The sequence below is a fragment of the Leptopilina boulardi genome, unplaced genomic scaffold (genome assembly GCF_019393585.1).
Source record: "Leptopilina boulardi isolate dan_hultmark-lab unplaced genomic scaffold, ZJU_Lbou_2.1 LbouV2_208, whole genome shotgun sequence".
NCBI lineage: Eukaryota > Metazoa > Arthropoda > Insecta > Hymenoptera > Figitidae > Leptopilina > Leptopilina boulardi.
In genome coordinates, this window is record NW_026137761.1 from 180464 (window position 1) to 205707 (window position 25244).

The window sequence follows — 25244 nt, forward strand, 5'->3', positions numbered from 1 at the left end:
AAGAAAATTTTTTATTTTTTTAGCCGAAAAGTTTTCATGAAAAAATTATTCAATTTTCCTACTTTGGTACTAATGTTTTTGACTCCCGGCATAATCTAGAATAATTTTTGGAAACATTTGACAAATTTTACAACGTAATCTATAAAGTCTTAGCTTTAATTTGCATTTTTGAAACTTAAAAAATGTTTTGTAGCTACTGAAATATGTTTAAAATGTCCGAACATGTTTTTCTACAACTCAGTCGTCGGTCATCGCTTTTCGCCGCCTCTCTGCGGGGTTGTAGAAAAACATACTCTAACATTTTTATACATATTTCAAGCATTACAAAATATTTTTAAGTTTTCAAATCTTTAACACAATCTTTAAGATCTTAGCTTTAAAATGCTTTTTTGGAACATGAAAAATGTTTTGCAGTTTCTGAAATGTGTCAAAAAAATGATGGAGCATGTTTCTATAAAAACATGTTTAGACCTTTCTTAATGTTATAGTGGGTGGCGCAACCACTGTAACGTATAGCGCTATCGTGGCTTTAACCTTTATGGGTCTGACAAGGTACCCGGGTACCTTTTGCATTTTCAAATTGATTTTTTCATAATTTTAAAAATTGTATCGACCTAAGGTTTTTTGACATCTCAAATTGAACTATAAAAAGTGTTTTAGTATTATTTATAATGTACCTTTTATATTTATTTATTCAGAAATAATAAATAAAGTTTCTTCACCCTTAAAAGGTAGACAAGGTACCCGGATACTTCTTTACATTTCATGGAGATAAATGTAGAAATTTCAATTACAAAATTATGAAAAATAACATTAAACAAATTTGTTTTAATTTTTATAGTAATGCACATAATTTTTTATTAAATATGTAATTTAGTTACTATATTTAAATAATGATATTCATAAGAAACAGTCAGTTTTTAACTTAAAAATTACCATAAAAATGAAGTTTGAATAAAATTAATTTTTATTAAAAATGTATTTTAAATAATGAAAAATAAATTTCTTACATTTTTATATTTGATTTTAAAAATAATCTGCCTAAATATGTACCTGTTTTGCAATCTAACAAATAGTATATACACGGATACTATGTAATGAAAAATCAATGAAATTGTGAATATATACAAAATACTTAATACGTAATGTACAGTTTTTTATTAATCAACTAATAATGATAAATTTTTATTAGCAAAAAGAAAATGTTATTTTAAGATGAGTCTTAAAATCAGCGTTAGTAGTTATAATGGAAATTCACAGGTCAGCCGTACCGACATTTTTCGTTGGTACGGAATATATATATGGGACGTTTCACGTCAACCGGCCCAGAGCTCTGTCCAAAAATCTACTAAACGAAAATTGACTTATTATGGCTTAAAATAACCGTTAGCTCATACTCTTTCAAATAAAAAGTGGCGAATTCAAAAATTCAACATGGCGTCCTTACTGTGACAACTTTTTCCAATTTTTTTACTGACTCAGCAAACAAATGTATTAATTATCTTGAACAAATCATTGCTATTAGTTAGAGAATAGGTCACTCTTATGTTTTTGGGGTCGCCGAAAATGAATCTGAAGTCAGATTAAAGAAATTTTCAAAATTCAAAATGGCGGATCCAATATGGCAGACAGGTTATTAAAAACTTAATGGATTCGCTTGAAACTTGTTACTCGGGGGTTTTTGGGGTCGCTGATTACGAATCTGAAGTCAGATTTCGAAAATTGAAAATGGCGGATTCAATATGGCGGACATTTTTTAAAAAAATTCAATGGATTTGCTTAAAACTTGTTATTTGGGGGTTTTTGGGGTCGCTGATTACGAATCTGAAGTCAGATTTTGAAAATTCAAAATAGCAGATCCAATATGGCCGATATATTTTTGAAAAATTCAATGGATTTGCTTGAAACTTGTTACTCGGGGGTTTTTGGGGTCGCTGATTACGAATATAAAGTCAGATTTTAAAAATTCAAAATGGCGGATCCAATATGGAGACCAAAATTTTTCAAAAATTATCAGATTTGCTTGAAACTTGTTACTCGGGGGTTTTTGGGGTCGCTGATTACGAATCTAAAGTCAGATTTTAAAAATTTTCAAAATTCAAAATGGCGGATCCAATATGTCGACCAAATTTTTTTTAAATGTATCAGATTTGCTTGAAACTTGTTACTCGGGGTTTTTTGGAGTCGCTCATTACGAATCTAAAGTCATATTTTAAAAATGTTCAAAATTCAAAATGGTGGATCCAATATGGCGACCAAAATTTTTTTAAAAATTATCAGATTTGCTTGAAACTTGTTACTCGGGGATTTTTGGGGTCGGTGATTACGAATCTTATGTCTAACTTTTAAAAATCAGGTCACAGAAAAATCAGAAAAATTGGATGGATTCGCTCAAACCTTGTTATTTGGTTTTGAGCTAGTCTACACTCGAGCCCTACTTAAGAGGTCCAAGTTAAGCGGACTCGTTTATTGTTCGCTTCTTATTTTTTGGGAATTTTCGTAGTCCGCTTGAGCGGACGACGCACCAGAACAGTTCGCTTAATAAGCGCTCGAGTGTATGTGTATCATTTGTTTACAATTTAAGCACAACTGAAACTTTCAAATATTCTCAAATTGAATTTCAAAAACTGTCCTTAACTCTAAAAACCTTAACCTCAAAAATCAGCCTCATTACATTTAAGTTTATAAATGCAAACAAATTTTACAATTTCATCCGCCATATTGGCTCAACCATTTTGAATTTTTAACAACTTTTACATCTGAATCGTGATCTGTGACCTGATTTTTAAAAGTTGACGTAAGATTCGTGATCATCGACCCCAAAAATCCCCGAGTAATAAGTTTCAAGCAAATCTGATAATTTTTTAACAATTTTGGTCGCCATATTGGATCCACCATTTTGAATTTTGAACATTTTTAAAATATGACTTTAGATTCGTAATGAGCGACTCCAAAAACCCCCGAGTAACAAGTTTCAAGCAAATCTGATTAATTTAAAAAAAATTTGGTCGACATATTGGATCCGCCATTTTGAATTTTGAAAATTTTTAAAATCTGACTGTAGATTCGTAATCAGCGACCCCAAAAACCCCCGAGTAACAAGTTTCAAGCAAATCTGATAATTTTTGAAAAATTTTGGTCTCCATATTGGATCCGCCATTTTGAATTTTTAAAATCTGACTTTATATTCGTAATCAGCGACCCCAAAAACATAAGAGTGACCCATTATCCAACAAGTTGCAATTATTTTCTCAAGGTAATTAATACATTTGTTTGCTGAGTTAGTAAAAAAATTTGCAAAACATGGTACAGTAAGGACGCCATTTTGAATTTTTTAATTCGCCACTTTTTATTCGAAGCAGTATGAGCTGACGATTATTTTGAGCCGTAATAAGTTGATTTTCGTTGATTAGAATTTTGGATGGAGCTCTGGGCCGGTTGACGTGAAACGTCCCATATATATATATTATAACGTGTATTTTATTTATTTATGTAATAGTATTAATTAATTTAATTTATGCAAAATACCCGCTACAATTTGTTTATTCTATTTATTGCCTGAGACGCCAGGTTATTTTGTGGAAAATTACCAAACCAATTAATTAGTAAATTTTTCATCACACATGACGTCACACACATGAAACAAATCATTTACACACACTTTTCAGTCTTTCATTGTTGCTGTGCGTATGCTCCATACTGGCGCACGCAGGTCAATGTTTTCTGTGAGACAGTACCTGCATGTCTGCTAGATATACTAATTGGGATGTTATTGACACCGACTCAAAAACCTGAAGTTTAAACTCGCTGGACGGGGCAGAAAACTGTCGAAATCGTGTATTCGTGATAAAAAATATGTTGCATGACATGGGGAAGGACCGATTTACGGAGAGGACTGAATTTTTAGCACTTGACGAGCACTGCGAATCACTCATCCTTCACCCTCGTGCTTCGGCGCTTGGGCTACGGCTTCGTTCATCTCAGTGCTCGACTCGTGCTAAAAACATTCGCCCTCTCCGTAAATGGGTCTGTCTTCCCCATGTTAAGCAATATACTATTATATGCTAGCTCAGCTGTAAACAAGAAGAGCGGGTGGGTCAGGAAAATCACCAAAATTTATTTTGAACACACTTTAATTACCATTTTAAAATAGGTCCTGAAGGGACCTGTGAAAATAGACACTTTACACAGAACGAAGATTCAATTATTTCACCTTTTAGGTGATCAGATACATCGAAAGTACCTCTTTAATTGACTAATTCACTAATTAATTGGTTTGGTTATTTTCCACAAAATAACCTGGCGTCTCAGGCAATAAATAAAATTAAAAAATTGTAGCGGGTATTTTGCATAAATTAAATTAATTAATCCTATTAAATAAATATATAAAATGCACGTTATAAATGGCGCACAACAGGTTGGGCAAGAAAATCACCATGATTTTCGTGGAATAAGGTTTAAAAAAATAATAAATGTAAATTGTGAAATAAAAAAATATAATAAAAAAAACTTTTCAAATATTTTAACTAAGAATTTATAATTCAGAGAAAATAAATTGTGAAAAATAAAAATTCGATCCATAAGGACGAATCAAGTAAGCATAATTCGATAAAGTCACAAAGCCAATCACCTGGCCCTGTGTTATGATTGTGAATTCTTGGTAAAATACTGAATAAGCACAAAATTAAGAATCAATAGTGGGAAATAAATTAAATACATAAATATAAATAAAGATTCAAAAATAATTAAATTCGTTAAAATATTAACCAAAAAAAATACATAAATGAATTTAATTTAAAATAGTAATATAATAATTTGACATGAATTTAATTATTATGTATTCTATTGTGGTGAAATAATTATTCAACTGACTTAATTTTTTTTTAAAATTCCTTGAAATATTTTCCCGGACTGGCTTTATTTGATCTGTTATAATTTTGTCCATTAACCGTTGGAAGGTGGCTGGTGCTCCACAAAGCCCGAATGGCATTCTAGTGTATTGCATCAACCCCTTCCCGGTACGACAATAGCCGTTTTAGCTTTACTTTCCGCGCTAAGGGGAATTTGGTGGTAAGCTAATTCAAGTCAATCTTAGAGATATAATGAGCCCCATGTAATTTATCCAGAATATCGGCCATGAACGGTATGGGATAAGCGTCTTTAACTATGACGTCATTTACTTTACGCACATCCAAACATTGGCGATAAGTGGCATCTGGTTGTTTGACCATGCACACCGGATTGCACCACTCACCATTGGATGGTTTAATTAATCCCTGACGTTCAAGATTCTCTGAATTTTTGATAAAATATTCGCAAACTTTCAACTACATTCTATGATTTTTTTGACGGATCGGCAGATGATCCTCCGTGTTAATTACGTGTTCCACAAGCGTGACAGCTGGTAATTTATCTGGGAGAGGGGGAACTAACTGTTTAATTAGCGAGTCAAGTTCCGCTTGTTCATCAGAGGAAAGTTGAATGAGACCAGCGCATTCTTCGAAATTAATTGGTTTATTGGGTTTACAGAACGCGATTCTAATAATAAGTTCCTCAGCCATCCACAGCCGTTGGATACTAGTATCGATTACTACTCCTAATTTAGTTTTGGAAGAGCCAGTGTCAACTAATGCCTGAACTTCAGTACCACCAATTAACAATTTAATTTATGGTCTCGAGTGAGGCCTGATTCCACATAATTTAACAACGTTAATTACAGACTCGGGGCCCGTTAACTGGGTCGAATCTGAGTCAAGTTATTTTTATCTTCCTCCTGAGCACTTACTGTGTCAGTCGAAAGTTTACAAGTTACTTCTGAATCAGTTAAGCTCGATTCAGATTTATTTACTAGTGGCTCGACCAATCTATCACTTGGATCATTATTTGAAGTGTTTTTTTTTCAAGTTTAATTTTTGTTAATACAACGTTATTTTCATGTTCAATTGAAGAATTACTTGAATTGGGCGTTAATGATGCTGAATTTAGGTCAAGATTTAAATTATCTTCAAGATTATGGTCAGTGAGGGTCAAAAGTGTAGAACAAGGAGAAGCATTGACTCTAAGTCTGCTCTCCTCCACTAGTTTCCCTGACAATAGTCAGAGTCGCAGTTAAATTTAGTAAATCCCGCTATACCGCAAATGTGGCAGAATTTCTTCCAAGTTATTTTAGACTCTTTCCACGGACAGTAATTTCCTTGACAAGTAAAACAAGGGGGTTGTTTAACTTCCTCGCGACATTCTATACTCTTAGGTTTACCGTTAACGCTCGCAGCCTGTTTAGTTTTCAGATTTTTATTATCTTTATTCTTTTTACCTCAGTTATTTTGTTTCTTTGCATTTGAATCCGAAGGGGAATTTTGATTTCCTTTTGAGATTTTCTCAATCTGTTCGGACATTGCACTAAACATATTAATTAATTTATCGATGGCTGGGTCTGAATCTTTCTTAACATTATTCGGAGCTACCGGTTTTTCTTTAATTTTACCCGTAAAAGCGAATTCGGGGAAAAACGAGTCTTCCGGTTTTTGTGGTTTTCTCTTGATCGTGAGGGAAATTAACATTCGTTCAACATCCCTCGCAATGAGAGATAATGTATCATGTCATGTAAACTCTATCTAACATTTCGGAATTCGTCACGTCACGGTTGAATTTTCGATACAAGCCACGCATACAGGTAATGTAATTGGCGGTAGATTCACCCGGACCTTGAATTCGGTTAGTCACTTGATCTTCAAGTCGCCATTGATAATTTACGTAACCAAATCTAGCACGACAGGCTGATTTAAATTGTCCCCATGTGGACCAGTTATGTTTATTCTACCTGTACCATTAAAGTGCTATACCGTCAAGCAAAAGAACTGCGGCGCAAAGAACCTCTACACTTGTAATTGACGAGGTTTCTAATACATCGTCCACGCGTTCGAGAAATTCCTCGACACTAAGCGTACTATCTCCTATGAATTTAATATTCCATTTACGAACAATTGAATCTAGGGGTTTTCTAGAGGGAGCTGCGACCTGCTCGCGATCGAGGTTTGGAAACAACTGATAACGGAGTTCATTTAGTTCATCTCGATCGGTTGGAAGCCAATTTTCTTTCAAATGCGCATGTTCAGCGTTAAACTCCGCGTCAGTTGCGCGTTGACAACTGAACGGTCTAAAAAGGTTAGATTGCGCGTGATCTTTATATCCTAGTCTAAGTTGATCCATGGGCGAGTCAAAATCTAGATTGGATAAGCCCTGGTTCAGCGTTTGATTAATTGGAATTTCTGAAACTAGTTCAATTATACTGGAACTACAATGAGCTCTGTTAGAAAACTGGGCCAGGCTTGGCCCTTGACTGGACTTGTCTAGCGCCTTGATTGGGCACATGATGTGTGCCCTAATGGGCTCGGTGTTTCCGAAACTCACGAAAAGGAGACCGAGTTCGCTACTGTAGATCCAACAGTTACGTAAGAATGAATTGAACTAGTCTTTGAGACTGTGGGAAAAAGTGTATTTTGCGAACAATGCACTGCAGCCAAAAAACCTACCCCATTATTATCGAAAATCGGGACCTCGCGTCTGTTTTTAACTGAATTCGAATACGTACTTTCCTCTGAACTATTTCGGGGGGGGGGCTTAATTGAAGTTGAATTTCATCGGAGGGTAACCATTCGACTGAATTACCTCCGGAAGAAAGGCGCATAAAACGCGATCTCGGAGTATTTCAAGGGTTCCGTGTGAATTAATTTTAAAAGAATCTAAATAGATTATTAATTGGTCATGAGTCCAATTGTAAAATAAATTTGACCCATTGTTAATCGGTGAAGACATTTTTAGAAAAATTGTAACAAATAATTTACGAAATTAATATTTAATTATTCGGTAAGGATTTATGATAACATGATAGTTTGCGACGCTCTATCAGATAGTTGGGACCACACTTTAAAAATTTATTTGTCCCAATTAACAAAATTTTAGTCAATTTTCATTGGTGAAATCTTACACAATTTTAATCTTAAGTGATTTTGTATTTTTGAATAAACAAAGTAATTCAACCGACAATTTAAACCATTTTACTTTACAATGAAAATTACAAGAAAATAAAATTTTATTGATAATAAACTCATCAGACACTGCGAAGCATATGAACCAGTCCGGGAAAATATTTCAAGGAATTTTTAAAAAAAATTAAGTCAGTTGAATAATTATTTCACCACAATAGAATACATAATAATTATATTCATGTCAAATTATTATATTACTATTTTAAATTAAATTCATTTATGTATTTTTTTTGGTTAATATTTTATCGAATTTAATTATTTTTGAATCTTTATTTATATTTATGTATTTAATTTATTTCCCACTATTGATTCTTAATTTTGTGCTTATTCAGTATTTTACCAAGAATTCACAATCATAACACAGGGCCAGGTGATTGGCTTTGTGACTTTATCGAATTATGCTTACGTCCTTATGGATCGAATTTTTATTTTTCGAGCTCACGCTCAAAAAAAATTGTTTTTCACAATTTATTTTCTCTGAATTATAAGTTCTTAGTTAAAATATTTGAAAATTTTATTTTATTTTTTTATTTCACAATTTACATTTATTATTTTTTTCAACCTTATTCCACGAAAATCATGGTGATTTTCTTGCCCAAGAAAGATTAATTAATTTAATTTATGCAAAATACCCGCTACAATTTTTTTATTTTATTTATTGCCCGAGACGCCAGGTTATTTTGTGGAAAATAACCAATTAATTAGTGATTGTAATATGCTAGCCCGGCAGTGAACAGGGAGAGCGGGTGGATCAGGAAAATCACCAAAATTTATTTTGAACACACTTTAATTACCATTTTAAAATAGGTCCTGAAGGGACCTGTGAAATTAGACACTGTACACAGAACCAAGATTCAATTATTTTACCTTTTAGGTGATGAAATACATCGAAAGTACCTCTTTAATTGACAAGAGACTCACCGGAAATGCGCCTGCGACCGCGACCTCTTAAAACTCCTCGTCTGATATTCTTTCAAGCGAATTTTACCACGACATCAAAAGAAAATATATAATATGTTTGACAGGCTACTGCCCCTTGATCGAACGCCAAAACGAGAATGAACAAAAATGGCTGTTCGTCAGCGTCATCGCGTCGGTTCGTCGCGCTTCGTCTAGGTGGTGAGTCTCGCCCGAGTTACAAAAGATCCACGAATGGTAATCGATGCGCCACAGACGGTAAGTTTGTTACTTATCGACGGTCGAAAAGAAAGTTTAATAGATCACCGATAAGGGCGCTGCACAATAACATGTATAGGAACAACTGTGTTGTTACCCATAAGCGTAGCTTGGAAGCCACTAGTCGTTTCATCCCGGTCCTTACTACTGGACTCATCAGTAAGGCTACGGAGTGGGAAACCTGACTTATACGTCCAGGGAGAAGTAAGAGTTGGATCTTGTATATATGCTACACGCCAGGCAACATCTACACTTGTAAGAGAGTACATGGGTATCGACCAATAGCAGAGACATCCATTGGTCAACCCCCACACATGTGTCGAAAGATGGCGACGACCATCAATTACCACCAAATTAAATGTGATTCCCGCTCTGGCGTTAATTTGACGTTAAAATAATAATATTTATTTATTATGAACGCAGGCAATAAAATGCCGCGTTACTATATATATATATATAATTTTATGCATTAAAATATTTTAAAGCGATAAATTACACGATTGTAAAGAAAGAATTAAATTTCTCCAAAAGGGCTCGACAAATGATTTTGATTTTTGCTCGAAATATTTTCATTTTTGTTCTAGAATAAAATCCTGAAAAAAATCTTGGTTGTTTTGATCTTTTATAATAATTTATTTAAGCTCACCGTGAGTAGTATTATGTGATTTTTAATTAAAAAATTATTAATTTTTTAAAAACTACCACCTGTATAAAGTTTCTATTTTAATTACTTCAAACATCATTATAAAAGATTTTGTATGAGCATTATAATTTCTCACAATATTGTCTATAGTTTTCAAAACTTCTTCATCCAAATTTTAGTTACATTTTAATCTATAACGGATTTCTTCTTCAGGGTCATTAATAAATAATTGACCAAAACATGGTCCTGCAGTAACTATAATACTTAAATCTTTATCACTCAGATTGACAATGCCTTATTTGTTTGCCACAATTGTGGTTCGTCAATTTTAAAACTCGCACTGAAATATGTAGGTCAAATGACAGTTTTGATACGTATCGTTCAAGACATATGACAGTTTTGATACATGTCATGTAGGTCATATGACTGTTTTGATACATGTCATGTAGATCATATGACAGTTCTGTTACATGTTATTTTGGCCAAATGACATGTATGTCTTATGCATTTCAGCTAAATTACTTTTGGGTTGTCTCTTCATTGACCTTAACTATAACTACAACTTGTTTGTTTCTCTTTAGCATCGTTAATTAAATTTTGATTTTCTCCTGCAATGTTCTTGATTTGATTCTCTATCCTTTCTATGACTTCTGTCTCTATGATTTGTAAATTGAAATTTTGATCTCTAAAGTTGTTTTAGTAACTCTACTTTACATTGCTTCTATATCTCCTATTGCGATTACAAGAGATTTTGTGAATTCTTCATTGATGTTTTTCTTGCTGTGTAGTACTTATTTGTAAAATTCCTTAAAATTTTATTTGACGAATGGTTTTAATTTCCGTGTCCGTAATATTGTAAAACTATATAGCGAATATTGCTTGAAAATATGCAGACAATATTGTTGCAACATTGATTATATCTGCCCTCAGGCAATACTCCAAAGCAATATTTAAGTAGCACCACTAATTATATCCGCCTTGAGTCGCAATATTCAAGCAATAATATTGTGCTTAATATTCGCATAATAAAACTATTTTAACCTTATGGCAACCAATATCGTCTTATTATTACAATCAATATCGACAGACTTAGGGCGTTTTGAGGTTCGTGCTGATAATTATGTTGTGAGGATGAAGAGGTTCTCAATCGCCTTTTCACTTTTGCATCTCAATTGCACATGCAAATGATGCTTTAAATACAAGACTAACCTAACTGTTATTTTTTAATCTTTGAGTCACTGATGATATAATTATAAGCACTTACTTAGTGCATAAATTACTACTTTATTCAAAACAAAACACACACTATTAATGTTACAACAATATTGACTCAATATTGCGACGCAATATTAGAAATATTGTCGTGTAATATTGTTGCAATGTTGTGCACATATTTGAATATCCTTTTGTCAGAGAATAATAATTAATTCTATACTCTGTTCTAAGAGAGATCATTTTTTTAGTCAAAAGTTTTTAAAAATTGTGGCCTTTTTATGGAACTTACATTTAGTATTAGAGAATGTACTTCTATTTCTTAATTAGCTGCATTTTTTAATAATAAAATTGTCCGAGCCGATATTTAAGTCCTACTTCGAATATTTATCTGTAGGGTCTAGTAAGTTTTAGTGATTGTAATGTATGTGGTAACTTTAATGCATTTAGACCCTACTTCGACATTAAAAAACAGCATAAATTTCTCTTTTTTTATAAAAAGGCGTAAAATTGGATCTACAGTTATCCATTAAGATCTTAGGAGATTTTTCCAAATTGTAGAGTTTAGGAATGATAAAATAAAATACGCAACGTGTAATACTATCAATAACTTTTAATAACTATCGACCCAATTTTACGCCTTTTTATGAACGAAAGAGAGATTTTCGATGGTTTTTGGATTCAAAATAAGGCCTCAATGGATTAAAGTTAAAACCTTCTTTAAGGGGAGATTTATTTATTTCTGTTAAATCACATAAAATGATGATTCCATAATTTTAGTATCTTTCTCAACACTCTTCATTTATACATTAAAACAGTTTTCACGTTCTTAGGGTGCAGTCCCATGACGTCGAGAATGCAGAATGCAAAGCCGAAAACCATGAGTACAAAAGAGATGAAAAGATGTCGCTATTCTTTTCACTCTCATGATTTTCAACTTTGCATTCTGCATTCGCGCCGTCATGGGACTGTACCCTTATTCAGTATTATTTTTATTTTATTGAATTTAAAGCCAACAAATGTCACGGTTTGGTGACATTCTCTCTCTCACCGTGCGACCAAACGCGTATAGTCGATTTTACGTGTTTGTAAATGTAGTAGTGAGGCCGCGTTGCCAACTTGACATACATGTGAGAATGTAACCTCAAAAAACATATGGCAATAGCTCCGACGATATTCAATTTTAAATTCGCCGCGCTTATTTGAATGATACGGCAACACCGCACTCATTTATATGGGTGAGGGATTCTCTCACCTGCGACCAACCGCGTTACAAAAAAAGATGCGACTGACGGAGGGTTAAGAACACGGAATAATTAGTCTGAAGTATTTCCATGGTCTAGAACTGATATAAATTGAGTAGCAACATACAATAACTCACCGAGCGAGCGAAGACACGCGTTTATTCCGGTCGGGTAGGAGTAAACGGCTCAGATGCACTCACTGCTACTTGACTGGCAATAGATTACTTGAAAATGATATTTTAGAAGTCAAAGAAGGATCTATGTATGTAGCCGGTATCGCTGATTGAGTAAGAATCACTTTTTTGTTTAATTTCTATTTAAAAAACTTTAAACGCGTTTTTCTCAAAAGTGCATATTTTCAACTTTGTCACACTCTCATTTTAAAACTATTCAACCAATTAACTTCTAATTTAGACAGTATGTTCCTTGCATGTGTAGTTTTCGTGTAAACTTGGATTTTTGAAATCCATTAATATTTTTAAAAGTTATAAACAATTAAAGTTGAAAAATAGTTGTCAAAAATTGAAAAAAGTCTGCCAATCGGTTTTTTTTCAATGAATATTTCTCATTCTATTTTACACAATAGCCAAAATAGTATAGATTAAGAAAAATTTTGTTTTTTTAATTTTAGATTAACTGTTCCAGAGAAAAAGTGTGACAAACTTTTAAAATGTACCACTTTCGTCCGCCATTTTTTATTAGATTGTTTAAACAAAACAAGGAGGGGTCCTTTATGTTTATTTCATAAACATTTTGCTTCCGCATTGTGTAAAGCAAAAAATTTGCATCCTCGTGGAGGAAGCTATGAATTTCTCTAATCAATTGATTGATTTAAAACATTTCGAGTTAAAAACTGATTTAAATGAATTAAATTTTTTGAAAAATTAAGAAAATTTTAATTCATTTTGGGTGTAACATATACTTTATATATACAAATCGATTCATTTCAATGCAAGGAATTCAATTCTTTTATGTGTTAACTTGAATTTAAAAAAACACTAAATTTTTTAGCTAAAACGAATTTTTGATTTTTTAACTTTCATTAATTCTTTAAATTTCAATCAAATCTATACTTTATATATATACCAATCCATTCGTCTTGATGTAAGGAAGACGATTATATTATATATTACCTTAAATTTTTCTATTTAAAAAATTTTTTAATTAGAAAAAATTTTTTGAAAAAAGACGATACAATTTTTTTTAAGGGTATTTTTAAAAATCCTCTCGTCATTTTTTAGAGATTAATGTGATAAATAAGCCTACTAAATTTTATACAAATACATTAAAACCTGTTAAAGGTATCGTGTTTACAAAAACGATCAACACACATACATACATCCGGACAATTGAACAGGATCTCGTATAACATGTTTCTATATAGAGAAAAATTTGTTTTCACCATGTTTAAAAATTTGATAAACGAAAGGACTACAAAGCTTCCTCCACGAGGAAGCAAAAAGAAACAAAAACTGTTTTCGACTCTTTAAAATGTATATTTTATCATAAAAAATTGTAACTAATAAATATTTTTTTACTATAAAAAAAATCTTTGAAAAAAACCTCAAAATCACAGTAATCTCCCCTTAAAACTGCTAAAACTTAATAGGCCCTAAACATTCAGGTTCAAAATATAGCTTAAATTTTGACCCGAGTTTTTATCAATAGGTTGTATGACATTTGTATGTAATGAACAAGGAATCGTTTTCACTGGCGACACACTTTTAATTCGAGGATGTGGAAGAACTGATTTTCAGGTTTGTAATACGAATATAAATTATACTATATTTAAAACTAAAGTTTTTGAATTTCATAGTATTAAAAATGTTTATAAGTTTACGTCATATCATTCAAAAAAATTCTTTAAAAATTCATTTGATAAAATTATTTATTTTCTCGACGTTTCGATGAAAGCCACTACTTTTTTAAGAGATTACAAAAATCTAGAAACAGATTTAATAAAATTAATAAACTTATTATTCTATTGAATTTATGACAGCGCCTTTAATCCCTTGACTGTTAAGTACGTCTATAGACGTATTTTCCAAAGTGGGCCCTCACTGTTAGATACGTCTATACACGTACTTACAAAAAACTTAAAAAATAACAAAAAGTAGCAGATATACATCACACTGACGTTATTTAAAGTATTTTGAACGCTGAATTCGAATTTGGGGTCAAAATTTAAAAATTCGAAAACCCAAATCCAATATAGCTTCACAAAAGTCACTTATTTTGAAGTTCACTTGTAACTCGTAACTGCGGTTGTTTTTTGGGTTACTAATTACAAATATGAACTCAATTTCAGTTAAAAATCGTTACTCAGGAGTTTTAAACGTCGCAGAATTCGAATATTATGTTAATTTTTCAAAATTCAAAATGGCGGTTCCAATATGGCGGACGATAAAAATAAAAATTGATCGGATTCACTTGGAAATCGTTATTTGGGAGTTTTAAAGGTCACAATATTCGAATCTGATGTAAGTTTTTCAAAATCCAATATGGCGGATGACAAAATTAAAGTTGATCAGATTTTTTCTTTTTTTAACATTTATGTGAAAAAAATAAAAACCCAAAAAAATAATAAAAAATCTAAAAATACAAAAAAAGTTTTAAAATATAAAATGAGAAGTGTAAAATTCTGCCTCACACCTCCACGTGGTACACTCTGGGGTTGTAGATACCTGTTAAACTATTTACTAGCTAATTGCTAATTTTGAGTTTTGAAAAACTAATATCACATCCGTAATCAGCGACCTTGAAAACCCCCGAGTAACGTGTTTTAATCAAAAACTGACGCATTTAAAAATATACGTCGACCATATAAGATACGCTGTTTTAAATTTTGAAAAGCTAACAGCAGATTCGAAATACGCGACCTCATAAACCCCCGAGTAATAATTTTTAAGCGAATCCGATGAATTTTTAAAAAATCTTCTGCCATATTGCATCCGCCATATTAAATTTCAAAAAACTAACACCAGATTCGTAATCAGCGACCCTAAAAAACCCTCGAGTAACGTGTTTCAAGCAAATCTATTGAATCTAGAAAAATATGTCCGCTATATTGGATCCACCATTTTGAATTTTGAAAAACTAACATCAAATTCGTAATCAGTGACCCCAAAAACTTAAGTTTACACGGTTTCAAAAATTTTGATGGTAAAAAAGTTTCTTTACATTTTGGCCCCACATTTAAAATTTTTCTCCTCACAGCGAAGGGGTTAAGGATTTGCCCAAGTTGTTTAATATAAACAAACATGAAAATGTAAATAAATCATGGAAATTTTTTGGCACTTGTCATTTGAATTGTAGACATTAAAGGCGCCTACAAATAGTTAAAAGAGAAAACTTGATATACGCCTAATTACAGGTAATTTGAACCCATACAACAAACCAAGAGGACGATTTAATATAAACAACAATTAATAAGGAAAATGTGCTTTTCCCTCTGATTGATCATTGCTATGAGAAATATAATGTCAATTTATTATTATTATTATAAAATTAAGCATGTATCAACTGAGTAACATATTAATTAATAAACAAAATATGAAATAAATTAGTTATTTAAAATCACTTCCTAAGTTATGTGACTGAGGTAATTTAAATTAAAAATAAATAATACCTGGAGAAATGGGTAAACAAGAGTCCACAATAAAAATGCAAATACTTAAAGGTAAAAACCGATAAACTATAAACGGAACACCCTTTTTAATAGTTTCAAAACTTAACAGATGTTGTATTTTAGGAATAAACATTTTAAAAGAATAGAAACAAAAAATAAATTTTCAAGACGGAACTATGCAAATAAAAAATAACAGCGAAAAAAATACATTGATACTAGAGACAAACACAGAAAATGAAACCTACAACACCGACAAACAAATAAACAAAATAAAAACTAATACACTGGAAACTCCCAAGAGCGTACGGCATTAGTCTTAGTCCGCTCTAGAGAAAAATGTCCTTGACGGGGAATACTATAAACACTCAGGGCCGTACAATGAATTACTAGTGCTTTTAGCAGAATATATTGTGCATATTATTATAAATATTAATGGATTTTGTTTTTATAATAAAGTATTGTAAGCTGTCGTTTTATAATTAATATTTTTTTGAAAATTTAGTAATTAATAAGCCAATAAAACTGCTTGCAAAGTAACAGTACAGTCAAAGCAGACTCTCCTGCTTTCTTGTTCTGATCCCGTCCATTTCTTCTCTCCTCACTCTTTACCACACCGCTCTGATAGTTTGTCCCAAGAAGACTAGAAAAAGGAGAGCAAAGTACAGTGGTGGGGATGGAAGAGATAGTGTGCCTAACAGTAGGCTGTCCAACGAAATTTTGATACATGACCGTGAGACGAATTTCAGTATTTACGCATACTAACACATGCATATTTTTATATCGTTGATTTGTTTTCCTGTGTTTTTATATTCAGTATTTTTAATCAAAATGAGAAATTTTTAATTAATAGTGTAAATTTTTTAAAGTGAACAACGGGGCGAATTTGTTGTGTTAAGAACTGCAGGAGCAGTTCTTTATGTGCAAGTGAAAATAGTGAAAATAATTATAAGAAACAGATGTTTTCTTTTCCAAAAAATGAGGTTAGTTTTTTTAATTTATTAAAATACAAATATGTTTTCACTGCAGAAAAGGGAATAAATGTTTTATTTCGAATATAATAAGATTGTTTATAATTATCTGTGATTTAATTTTATTAAGTATGTAAATCGGAAATATTAAAGGTTTTTAGGTAAGAATAGAACATATCTATATATATTTATAGTATGCTGAATTACTAAATGAAACAAATATAAATGTTGTTGTAAATGTCAAATTCTAATTTACCATTTTTAATTATTTATTTTATAAGAACGTAAGAAATTGTGGCTGGAAAGTATCGGCGATCACTTGAAAGCAAGAAAAGGTGTAAAGGAAAAGAAACCAAATTTGTTTATTTGTGCTAATCATTTTACAATAGAAAATTTTAAAAATGATACTCAAAAAATATTGAAAGATGGGTGCACAGTATTTATACCATTGAAACGCTTAGTACTAAAAGATGACAGCATTCCATGTATTCTTGAAGAGGTAAGTTGTAGAATTTAATATATTAAATTAATTGAAAATAATTATAAATATATTTAAATTTATTTTATAAATTAGTTATTATGACGAAGGATATTAAAATTAATATAACTGTAGTATAAAATTTTTTAGCTTCAACATCAACCTTCTGATAGGTCAAGGCCTCTGTCAAATAAAACTAATAATAGACGTGAATTGTCTCCTGCTTCGGCTCATCAAGTTTCTGTTGCTAATGAAATTATTTTCATTCAGAAATCAAATCCTGTTAAGGTTGATAATTTCTCTGCTTCGGGTCCAACAGCAGACGGAACTAAAGTAACATATGAAATAAATAACCTCTTAAACGATTGGAATTCACGAAACACAGAAACTTTTCCATCAAATTGGGGAATTAATGATGATATCGAGCAGGGCGTTTTATTTATGTATTGTGGAGATGTTCTTCTCAAAGTAACTAGGCAAATTTTAGTATGAAAAGATATAAGCATTGAAGTAAGTTAATTTAAAATTTATTTCGTTAAAATTATAATTATGATGTTCAATTTAAATGAGTTAATATAATTTTTAAATTAGAACTCACAATTATGTCTCTAATTTTTTCATCGTGGAAAAAATTACATGCCTTGAGAATTTGCGTTCAGCAATGACTATAATCACAAGTTTAAAGTTGTGCGCAAGAGCATGGCAGGGATTGTGTAAAAACAGCTTCTTTGTGCAGAAACCATTTTGTAACACAGATTATTGTAGAGATTGCCAAATAAAAAGACGCCTGGAGAAATGAAAAGAAAGATCGAAGGAATTGCGGTTGACAGCAAAAAGATTGAAGAAAAAAAAAGCAATAACAAATATTAAAAAGAAATATTCATGATGTGTAAAGAAGGTAAAAATTATAATTAGTATATGTATATATAATTAGTATACTTATTCATGTTAAGGTAAATCTCAACAATATTCATTTCAGATTAAATCCCTAAAAAATCATGTCGAAGATTTAATGGATCGTTGCAGCTCATCTGAAGAACAAGTAGTAGAAAAAGCAATAAAAGATTTTCCTATTCAAATGCAGGAGGTTGTACGCCATATGCTAATATATGTGAAAATGAAGGATAAACGAGGAATGAGGTATACCAAGCGATGGATGCTTGAAAGCATACTTCTTAGTATCAAAAGCAAAAAAGCATATTTACACTTGCGCAGCCATAACATTTTACCACTTCCCACGTTAACATTAAAAAAATATTTAAAAAATTTAAAACCGGAATGTGGATTTGATCCACATGTTTTTCGTATGCTAAAAAAAGTGATGCAATGAAACCCGAAGAAAAAAGAGGTAAAATATTATACCATTTTTCTTTGAAATGTCAGTAATGAAAAAAGTTATCGTTACTTACAATTAATAATCTAAAAAATAAAATTGTTTAGGCGTTCTTGTTTTAGACGAAATGTCTATAAGTGAAGGAATTCATTTCAATACCCAAAATTTGTCGGTCATGGGTTTTACCGATTTAGGAGACTACACACCAGAACACCAAAAAACGGAGCGAGCTGATCACGCTTTAGTGTGGATGTATCAACCGTTTCGAGGACAGTGGATACAAAACATTGCTGCATTCCTGAGTAAGGGTGCAGCAAATGGCGAGGTTTTAAGTCATTTAGTTACGGAATGCATAGTTTTGTTACAAAACCACGGTTTTTCTGTTGATGTGGTAACCACTGATGGAGGATCGTGGAATCGAGGTATGTGGAAGCAGTTTGGCTTAAAAGAATTAGAGGCAAGTTGTATTCACCCTTGAATAGAAAATTGCGATTCTCTTGATGAAAATCTTGTTGCAGTCCGTCGTTTATGGTTTTGTAGCGACTTTTCCCACTTGCTTAAAAACTTGCGCAATTTCATTATGTCTAAGAAGGAAATAATGGTAAGAATTGTTAATATACATTCAGCTACAATATAGCATTATACATTACAATTCTATTTTTTGTATTACAGACCCCTGATGGTATATTTAAAAAAGAACACTTCCGAGCTGTGATACGGTGCGATGGAGGACCAAAAAATTTAGGATAAAATATAGCCTATATATTAACACCTGATCACATTGATCCAAAATTTTATCAAAAGATGCATGTCAATAAAGCAGCTGATATAAGATGATTATTACTATTATTATTATTATTATTCTATATTTGGTGATAATATACAATTTAATATTATTGAGAATAAAATAAAATAGAATTAAATTATTATACATTAGGTGATAATCTAAAATTCAATAGTAAAGAAGATGTAGTAAAATAACAATTTTGTGTTTCTAGGTCTTCTCTGCCAACGTTATTGCTGCAATGGAAATATACAAAACTCAAGATACAGCGCTGAAAGATTCTGAATCCACAGTTAAATTTTTGCACCTTATCTGCAACCTTTTAACAAGTACGACATCGAGAAGTTCATATAACGCTCTAAAAATTGATAACACGCATTACCACGTAAGTATTAATCAATATTAATTATACATTCACTGCACGATACAAAAGGTATAATAATCCTTATTAATTATCATAGAGTATCATCGAATCCCGAGAATATATTCGACAATGGAAAAAACTGACAGAAGAAAATAACTATGTCTTTATGTCAGACAACACTTATGTTAGTTTTATTGTGACACCAACAACAGTCATCGAGGTCCTGGAGTTCTTGCTCCAAAAATGGAATTATGAATTTTTAATGACTGCGAGACTGAACCAGGATACTTTCAAGGTATGTCATTTTAAATCTAATATAATATCATAACTCTGAAAAATAATTCAGTAAGGTTGTTTTTTGCTATAATATATATATTTTTTTAAAGGGTATGTTTGGAATGATTCGTGGTTGCTGTGGTGCCTTTGATAATCCAGATCCACTACTCTTTATACAAGTATATAAACTATTAACATTTTATTCACTAGTTAAACCTCCGAAGGGGTCTACTGTAGAAGGCTTAGAAGTTTTTGAAACGCTGCTTAATGAAAAGGATACAGCCGTTAATGAAAATATCAAGCAGATGTCAGAAACATTGAATAAAATAATCGAACGTGGTGAGAACAACAATGAACAATACAGTGTAAAGCGTGTCCATGATTACAATGTTGTTAGCGTAAATCAATTTGTCCAGGCTTATTTTTCAGGATTCTTATGTAAAAAAGTTGAAACTTGGACGAATTGTATAAATTGTCTCTCAACAATAACAAAGACCGAAGGCAACTTGGAAAGAGATGGCATGATAAATAAATTGACCAAGGGTTATTTAAAATATCCCTCTGAAAAAATGTTCAATTTATTAAGCAAGCTGGATCTTGCAATATTGCAGACAGTTGGTGAAGAACTACTAAATTATTATACATATAATACGTATAATATACGTATAATGAAGCAAGAAAAGAAGAAAAGAAATTAAGAAAAATGTCCAAGTTGGTTGGGAAAAAAGAAAATATTAATAAAGTAAAAAAAATGATAATATTGGGTTTCGAAAAGTAGAAAATAAGGTCGAAAAAGCGACTAAAGTCAAAGAAGCCAGTAAAGTGAAAAAAGCTAGTGAAGCGAAAAAAAACAGTCAAGTGAAAAAAGCCAGTAAAGTGAAAAAAACAATTGAACTAGTATTTAAGGCCAGGTTCAAGTCGTGTCAGCTGTTCTATTGAAACTTCAAAGGAACAGCTGACTCGACTTGGACCTGGCCTTAAGGAAACGATTTTTTAAAAAATTAAACAATAATTTCTATTTGAAAAGTTTATATTTTATTTATATTATAAAACTTTTATTACAATATTTCAAAGTTATTATCATAGATATTTTATTGTTATACATTTTATCAATTTTAATACAATATTTGTTACTTACATTATAACATTGTGTACATTACATGAGTTGTAGAAAATGCTTATTTTATATTGCAAATGTACAAAAAAATCATCATTAATCTGATATATTTAAAATTATAGTTTTGTTAATAAATCGTATATAGCAAAAAAAATATGTGTTTATAAATCAATCAATCCATCATACATTATAATTCATTAATTAATACCCATCGAAATAGATCGGAACTTAAAATAACAATAATTCATAATAGATAAAAATCACACACTTTATATGAAATCTAACCTTAGAATCAGGTTTAGAAATAATTATAGATTTAAATTGATTATAAATTCAATTTAAAATTTGATCATTAATTGTATTTAAAAAAAAAATCATTATAAACTTACGTGAATAACATTGAATCTCAAATATATCAATTCATTACAAAAACTATCTATCGTCCATGTACATTGTACCAGAGCGAAAGACTTTGTCAAATATTTGTAGAAAATCTTCAATATCTTTCTCTGCTTGAACCTTGTCACATTCCATCCAATTAATTATTTTACAATGATAGTAAGCATTCATAATCAAATCTGAAGTCAGAGAAACTGATAGATATGATTCAAAATCTTTCTCAATTTTAAAAAACATTATTCTATTAGATAGACATATCACTGATGACCATTTTTTGTTTGGTAGTTTCAAGTTGTTAACGTTTTTTACAATATTGTTGTGAGTAAACTCCATTTTATTTTCATCCAAACTATTCTCACTATCACCAATTGTTGTTTTTGTGAGTTCCTTTTTTGATATCATACTGTAAAAATAACATAATAAGTAAATAGCCAAAATTTCTTTCTTTCCCATACAACACGTAAATAAAAATATAATTGTAATGTTCCAGAAGAAAGAAATATATGAAGAAAAACATTTTAAATTATATTTACTGTTCGTTTCACCTTTATTAAACGTTAATTTTAAATAAGGTAAAATTCAAATCAATTTTTGTTCATACATTTTAACTAACAAATTTTGTAAATATAACCTAAAATTTTCTTTTTCCTTTTTTGGTACCTTTCACAGTGGAGCTTTACAATTTTTATTATAAGAAAATAATACCTTTCAAACCAGATGCGATCTTCTTTTCACTGAATACTTTATTTATTAAATACACAATCTTCGTATAATTATACGAGGACAAAATATTAAAAACACGAGTTGACGTAAGTTGCTCACAATTATAAGTCGTAAGCAGCTGTTTGCGCTGTTCACTGACATGTATGTGTTAGTATGCGCAGATACTAAAATTCGTCTCACAGTCATCTATCAAATTTCGTTGTACAGCCTACCGCAGTGCCAATATCTGCTCCCCCTATACACTGTACAATTTGAGCTTAGTTCACTCTCCTTGTTCTAGTCTTCTTGGTTCGTCCGCTCTCGGGAAGACCGCTCTTGAGAGTTTCCAGTGTACAGATGAACTCACAGATATTAAAATACAGAATACCTTAAATGATTGTAATCTAATTCAACAAAGTGACACATAAAAAGGTATACAACCCCTTAAAAACAAAATTAATAAATTTTATAGCCTCAACCCTGTAAAATGAAAAGAGCTATTATTAAGGGTAAAAATTCCCGAAGTGACCTCCTAATTATTTTTGGGTAAGAAAAAAAATTACTATATATATATTTTGGTAGTCCATTATGTCTTTTTTGCATCGATTTAGAAAAAATTGAATATCTTGAAATTGGCTGAACCGATTTCAAAAAAAATTGGTATGGTGAAATATTCGGAAACGTACTTTTGTTAAATGTATAGAATATAAATAAAAAGTATAATTTGTTTAAACAAATTACAGTATTTTTTGTTAATTTTATAAATAAACAATGTTCTCAATCGGTTTTGTCAACTTTTTTTATAGAATCATGAAGAGAGACTTTTCATGATTCATAAAAAAAGTGGGATTCTCTTAAACTTTAGAAGTTACGGAATTTTTAGTCTCAACGCGCACAAGTTATCTGAGTAGCTCATGGTGCGGCGCACAGTGGGACGAAAAACACGGCCGTGGACAAATTAACATAGAGCCTACAAATTTCAACCGGGTACCTTTTGCATTTTCAAATTGTTTTTTTCGTAAATTTTAAAATCGTACCGACCTAAGGTTTTTTGACATCTCAAATTTATCCATATAAAGTGTTTTAATATTATTTATAATGTACCTTTTTTATTTATTTATTCGGAAATAATAAAAAAAGTTTCTTCACCCTTAAAAGGCGGACAAGGTACCCGGGTACATCTGTACCTTTCATGCAGATAAATGTAGAAATTTCTATTAAAAAATTATGAAAAATTACATAAAACAATTTTTTTTTAATTTTTATAGTAATGCACATATTTTTTTTATAAAATATGTAATTTAGTAACTATAGTTAAATAATAATATTCATAAAAAATCGTCAGTTTCTAATTTAAAAATTACCGTAAGAATGAAGTTTGAATAGAATTAATTTGTATTAAAAATGAATTTTAAATAATAAAAAATAAATTTTTTACATTTTTATATTTGATTTCATAAATAATCTGCCTAAATATGTACCTGTTTTGCAATCTAGCAAATATTATATACACGGATACTATTCAATGTAAGATCAATGAAATTGTGAATATATACAAAATACTTAATACGTAATGGACAGTTTTTTAATAATCAACTAATAATGATAATTTTTTATAAGCAAAAAGAAAATCTTATTTTAAGATGAGTCTTAAAATCAGCGCTAGTAGCTGTAATGGAAATTGCATTGCGTAAATTCAGCAAAGCTGCCTTAAGAATGTTGCATCTTAAAGGGGGCGCCTACTATATTGAAAGTCAAAAAATGTGTAAATTTCAGGAATTTTTTTCTCAAACGCATTGAAATAAATTGATACGAGTTTTTTGTGGATGTTTTCTTATATATTTAAACCTTCGAAATATAATTTTTTTATTGAAAAAAAAAAAAATTAAAAATAAAATTTAATAATAAAATAAACGTCATATACTCGCTGCTGAAATTTTCCGATTGCATCTAATCTAGGGTCCACAATTCTTATCAAAAAAAAAAAAAAAATTTTTTCTTCGGATATACTTCCGAAGTAGGGGTACCTCCGATTTTAATAAAACTTGATATACTATTGTATTTTGGTGCGCTGATTACGAAAATGATAGTGAAAATTGGCGCAAATTTGATTATCATGGTAAATACCATAAAAAACATCATAAAATCACGGTTTTTGCGATTTTCTTGTAAAAAACGCAAAATTTCAAAGAAAGTTTTAGACAAAAGTTGTAGATCTCAAAAAAACACACATTGTATGTTTTATGCATTTCTTACCAAAAGTCATTATTTTTCGAGAAAAATCCAAAAAACGATCAAAACCGCCACAAAATAATGGAAAAATAGTAACTAGCGAGGAATTTGGTAATTGTAAGTATACTAACGTATTTTGGCGCGCTGATTACGAAAATGATAGTGAAAATTAGCGCAAATTTGATTATCATGGTAAAAACCATAAAAGACACCATATAATCATGGTTTTTTGCGATAAACGCAAAATAGTAAACACGGCCTTCAACTGCGTAAGGTACTGCTCGCTTTTATTTTTAATAAATCTTGGCGAGAGGTGGTGGATGTGTACGAAAGTAATTTGCGGAAATTGTGGGGTGAAGTCTACAGCAGCGGTAAACGCAAAATAGTAAATAGTAAGGTACTCCTCGCTTTTTTTTAAAGAAATCTTGGCGAGAGGTGGTGGATGTGTCCGAAAGTAATTTGCGGGAATTGTAGGGTAGAGTCTACAGCACCGGTAAACGCAAAATAGTAAACACGGCCTTCCACCGCGTAAGGTACTGCTCGCTTCTCTTTTTAATAATCTTGGCGAGAGGGGGTGGATTTGTCCGAAAGTATTTTGCGGAAATTATGGGGTGGAGTCTACAGCAGCGGTAAACGCAAA

General features: G+C 31.1%; 3 protein-coding genes across 4 annotated transcripts in view; 2 read left to right on the top strand and 1 right to left on the bottom strand.

The window, feature by feature from the left end:
- LOC127278599 (persulfide dioxygenase ETHE1, mitochondrial) overlaps window positions 1-25244 on the top strand; it is a 139110-nt gene that overhangs the window by 11924 nt on the left and 101942 nt on the right. For both annotated transcript variants that reach the window (XR_007842507.1, XM_051300398.1), the window contains exon 3: window positions 13992-14080. Coding sequence is in view for 1 of the 2 variants with exons in the window: in XM_051300398.1 (XP_051156355.1) it covers window positions 13992-14080 (89 nt within the window). In the remaining variant the exon portion in view is untranslated. The remainder of the gene's footprint in view (window positions 1-13991; window positions 14081-25244) is intronic.
- On the top strand, window positions 19188-21043 carry LOC127278591 (uncharacterized). Its single transcript, XM_051300385.1, has 4 exons — window positions 19188-19331; window positions 19403-19899; window positions 19976-20173; window positions 20265-21043. Exons 2-4 carry the CDS (start codon window positions 19756-19758, stop codon window positions 20850-20852), a joined length of 930 nt encoding a protein of 309 aa, XP_051156342.1. The 5' UTR covers window positions 19188-19331; window positions 19403-19755; the 3' UTR covers window positions 20853-21043.
- On the bottom strand, window positions 21539-22491 carry LOC127278600 (uncharacterized). Its single transcript, XM_051300400.1, has 2 exons — window positions 22376-22491; window positions 21539-22073 (listed from the first exon to the last, which is right to left on the bottom strand). Exon 2 carries the CDS (start codon window positions 22070-22072, stop codon window positions 21704-21706), a length of 369 nt encoding a protein of 122 aa, XP_051156357.1. The 5' UTR covers window position 22073; window positions 22376-22491; the 3' UTR covers window positions 21539-21703.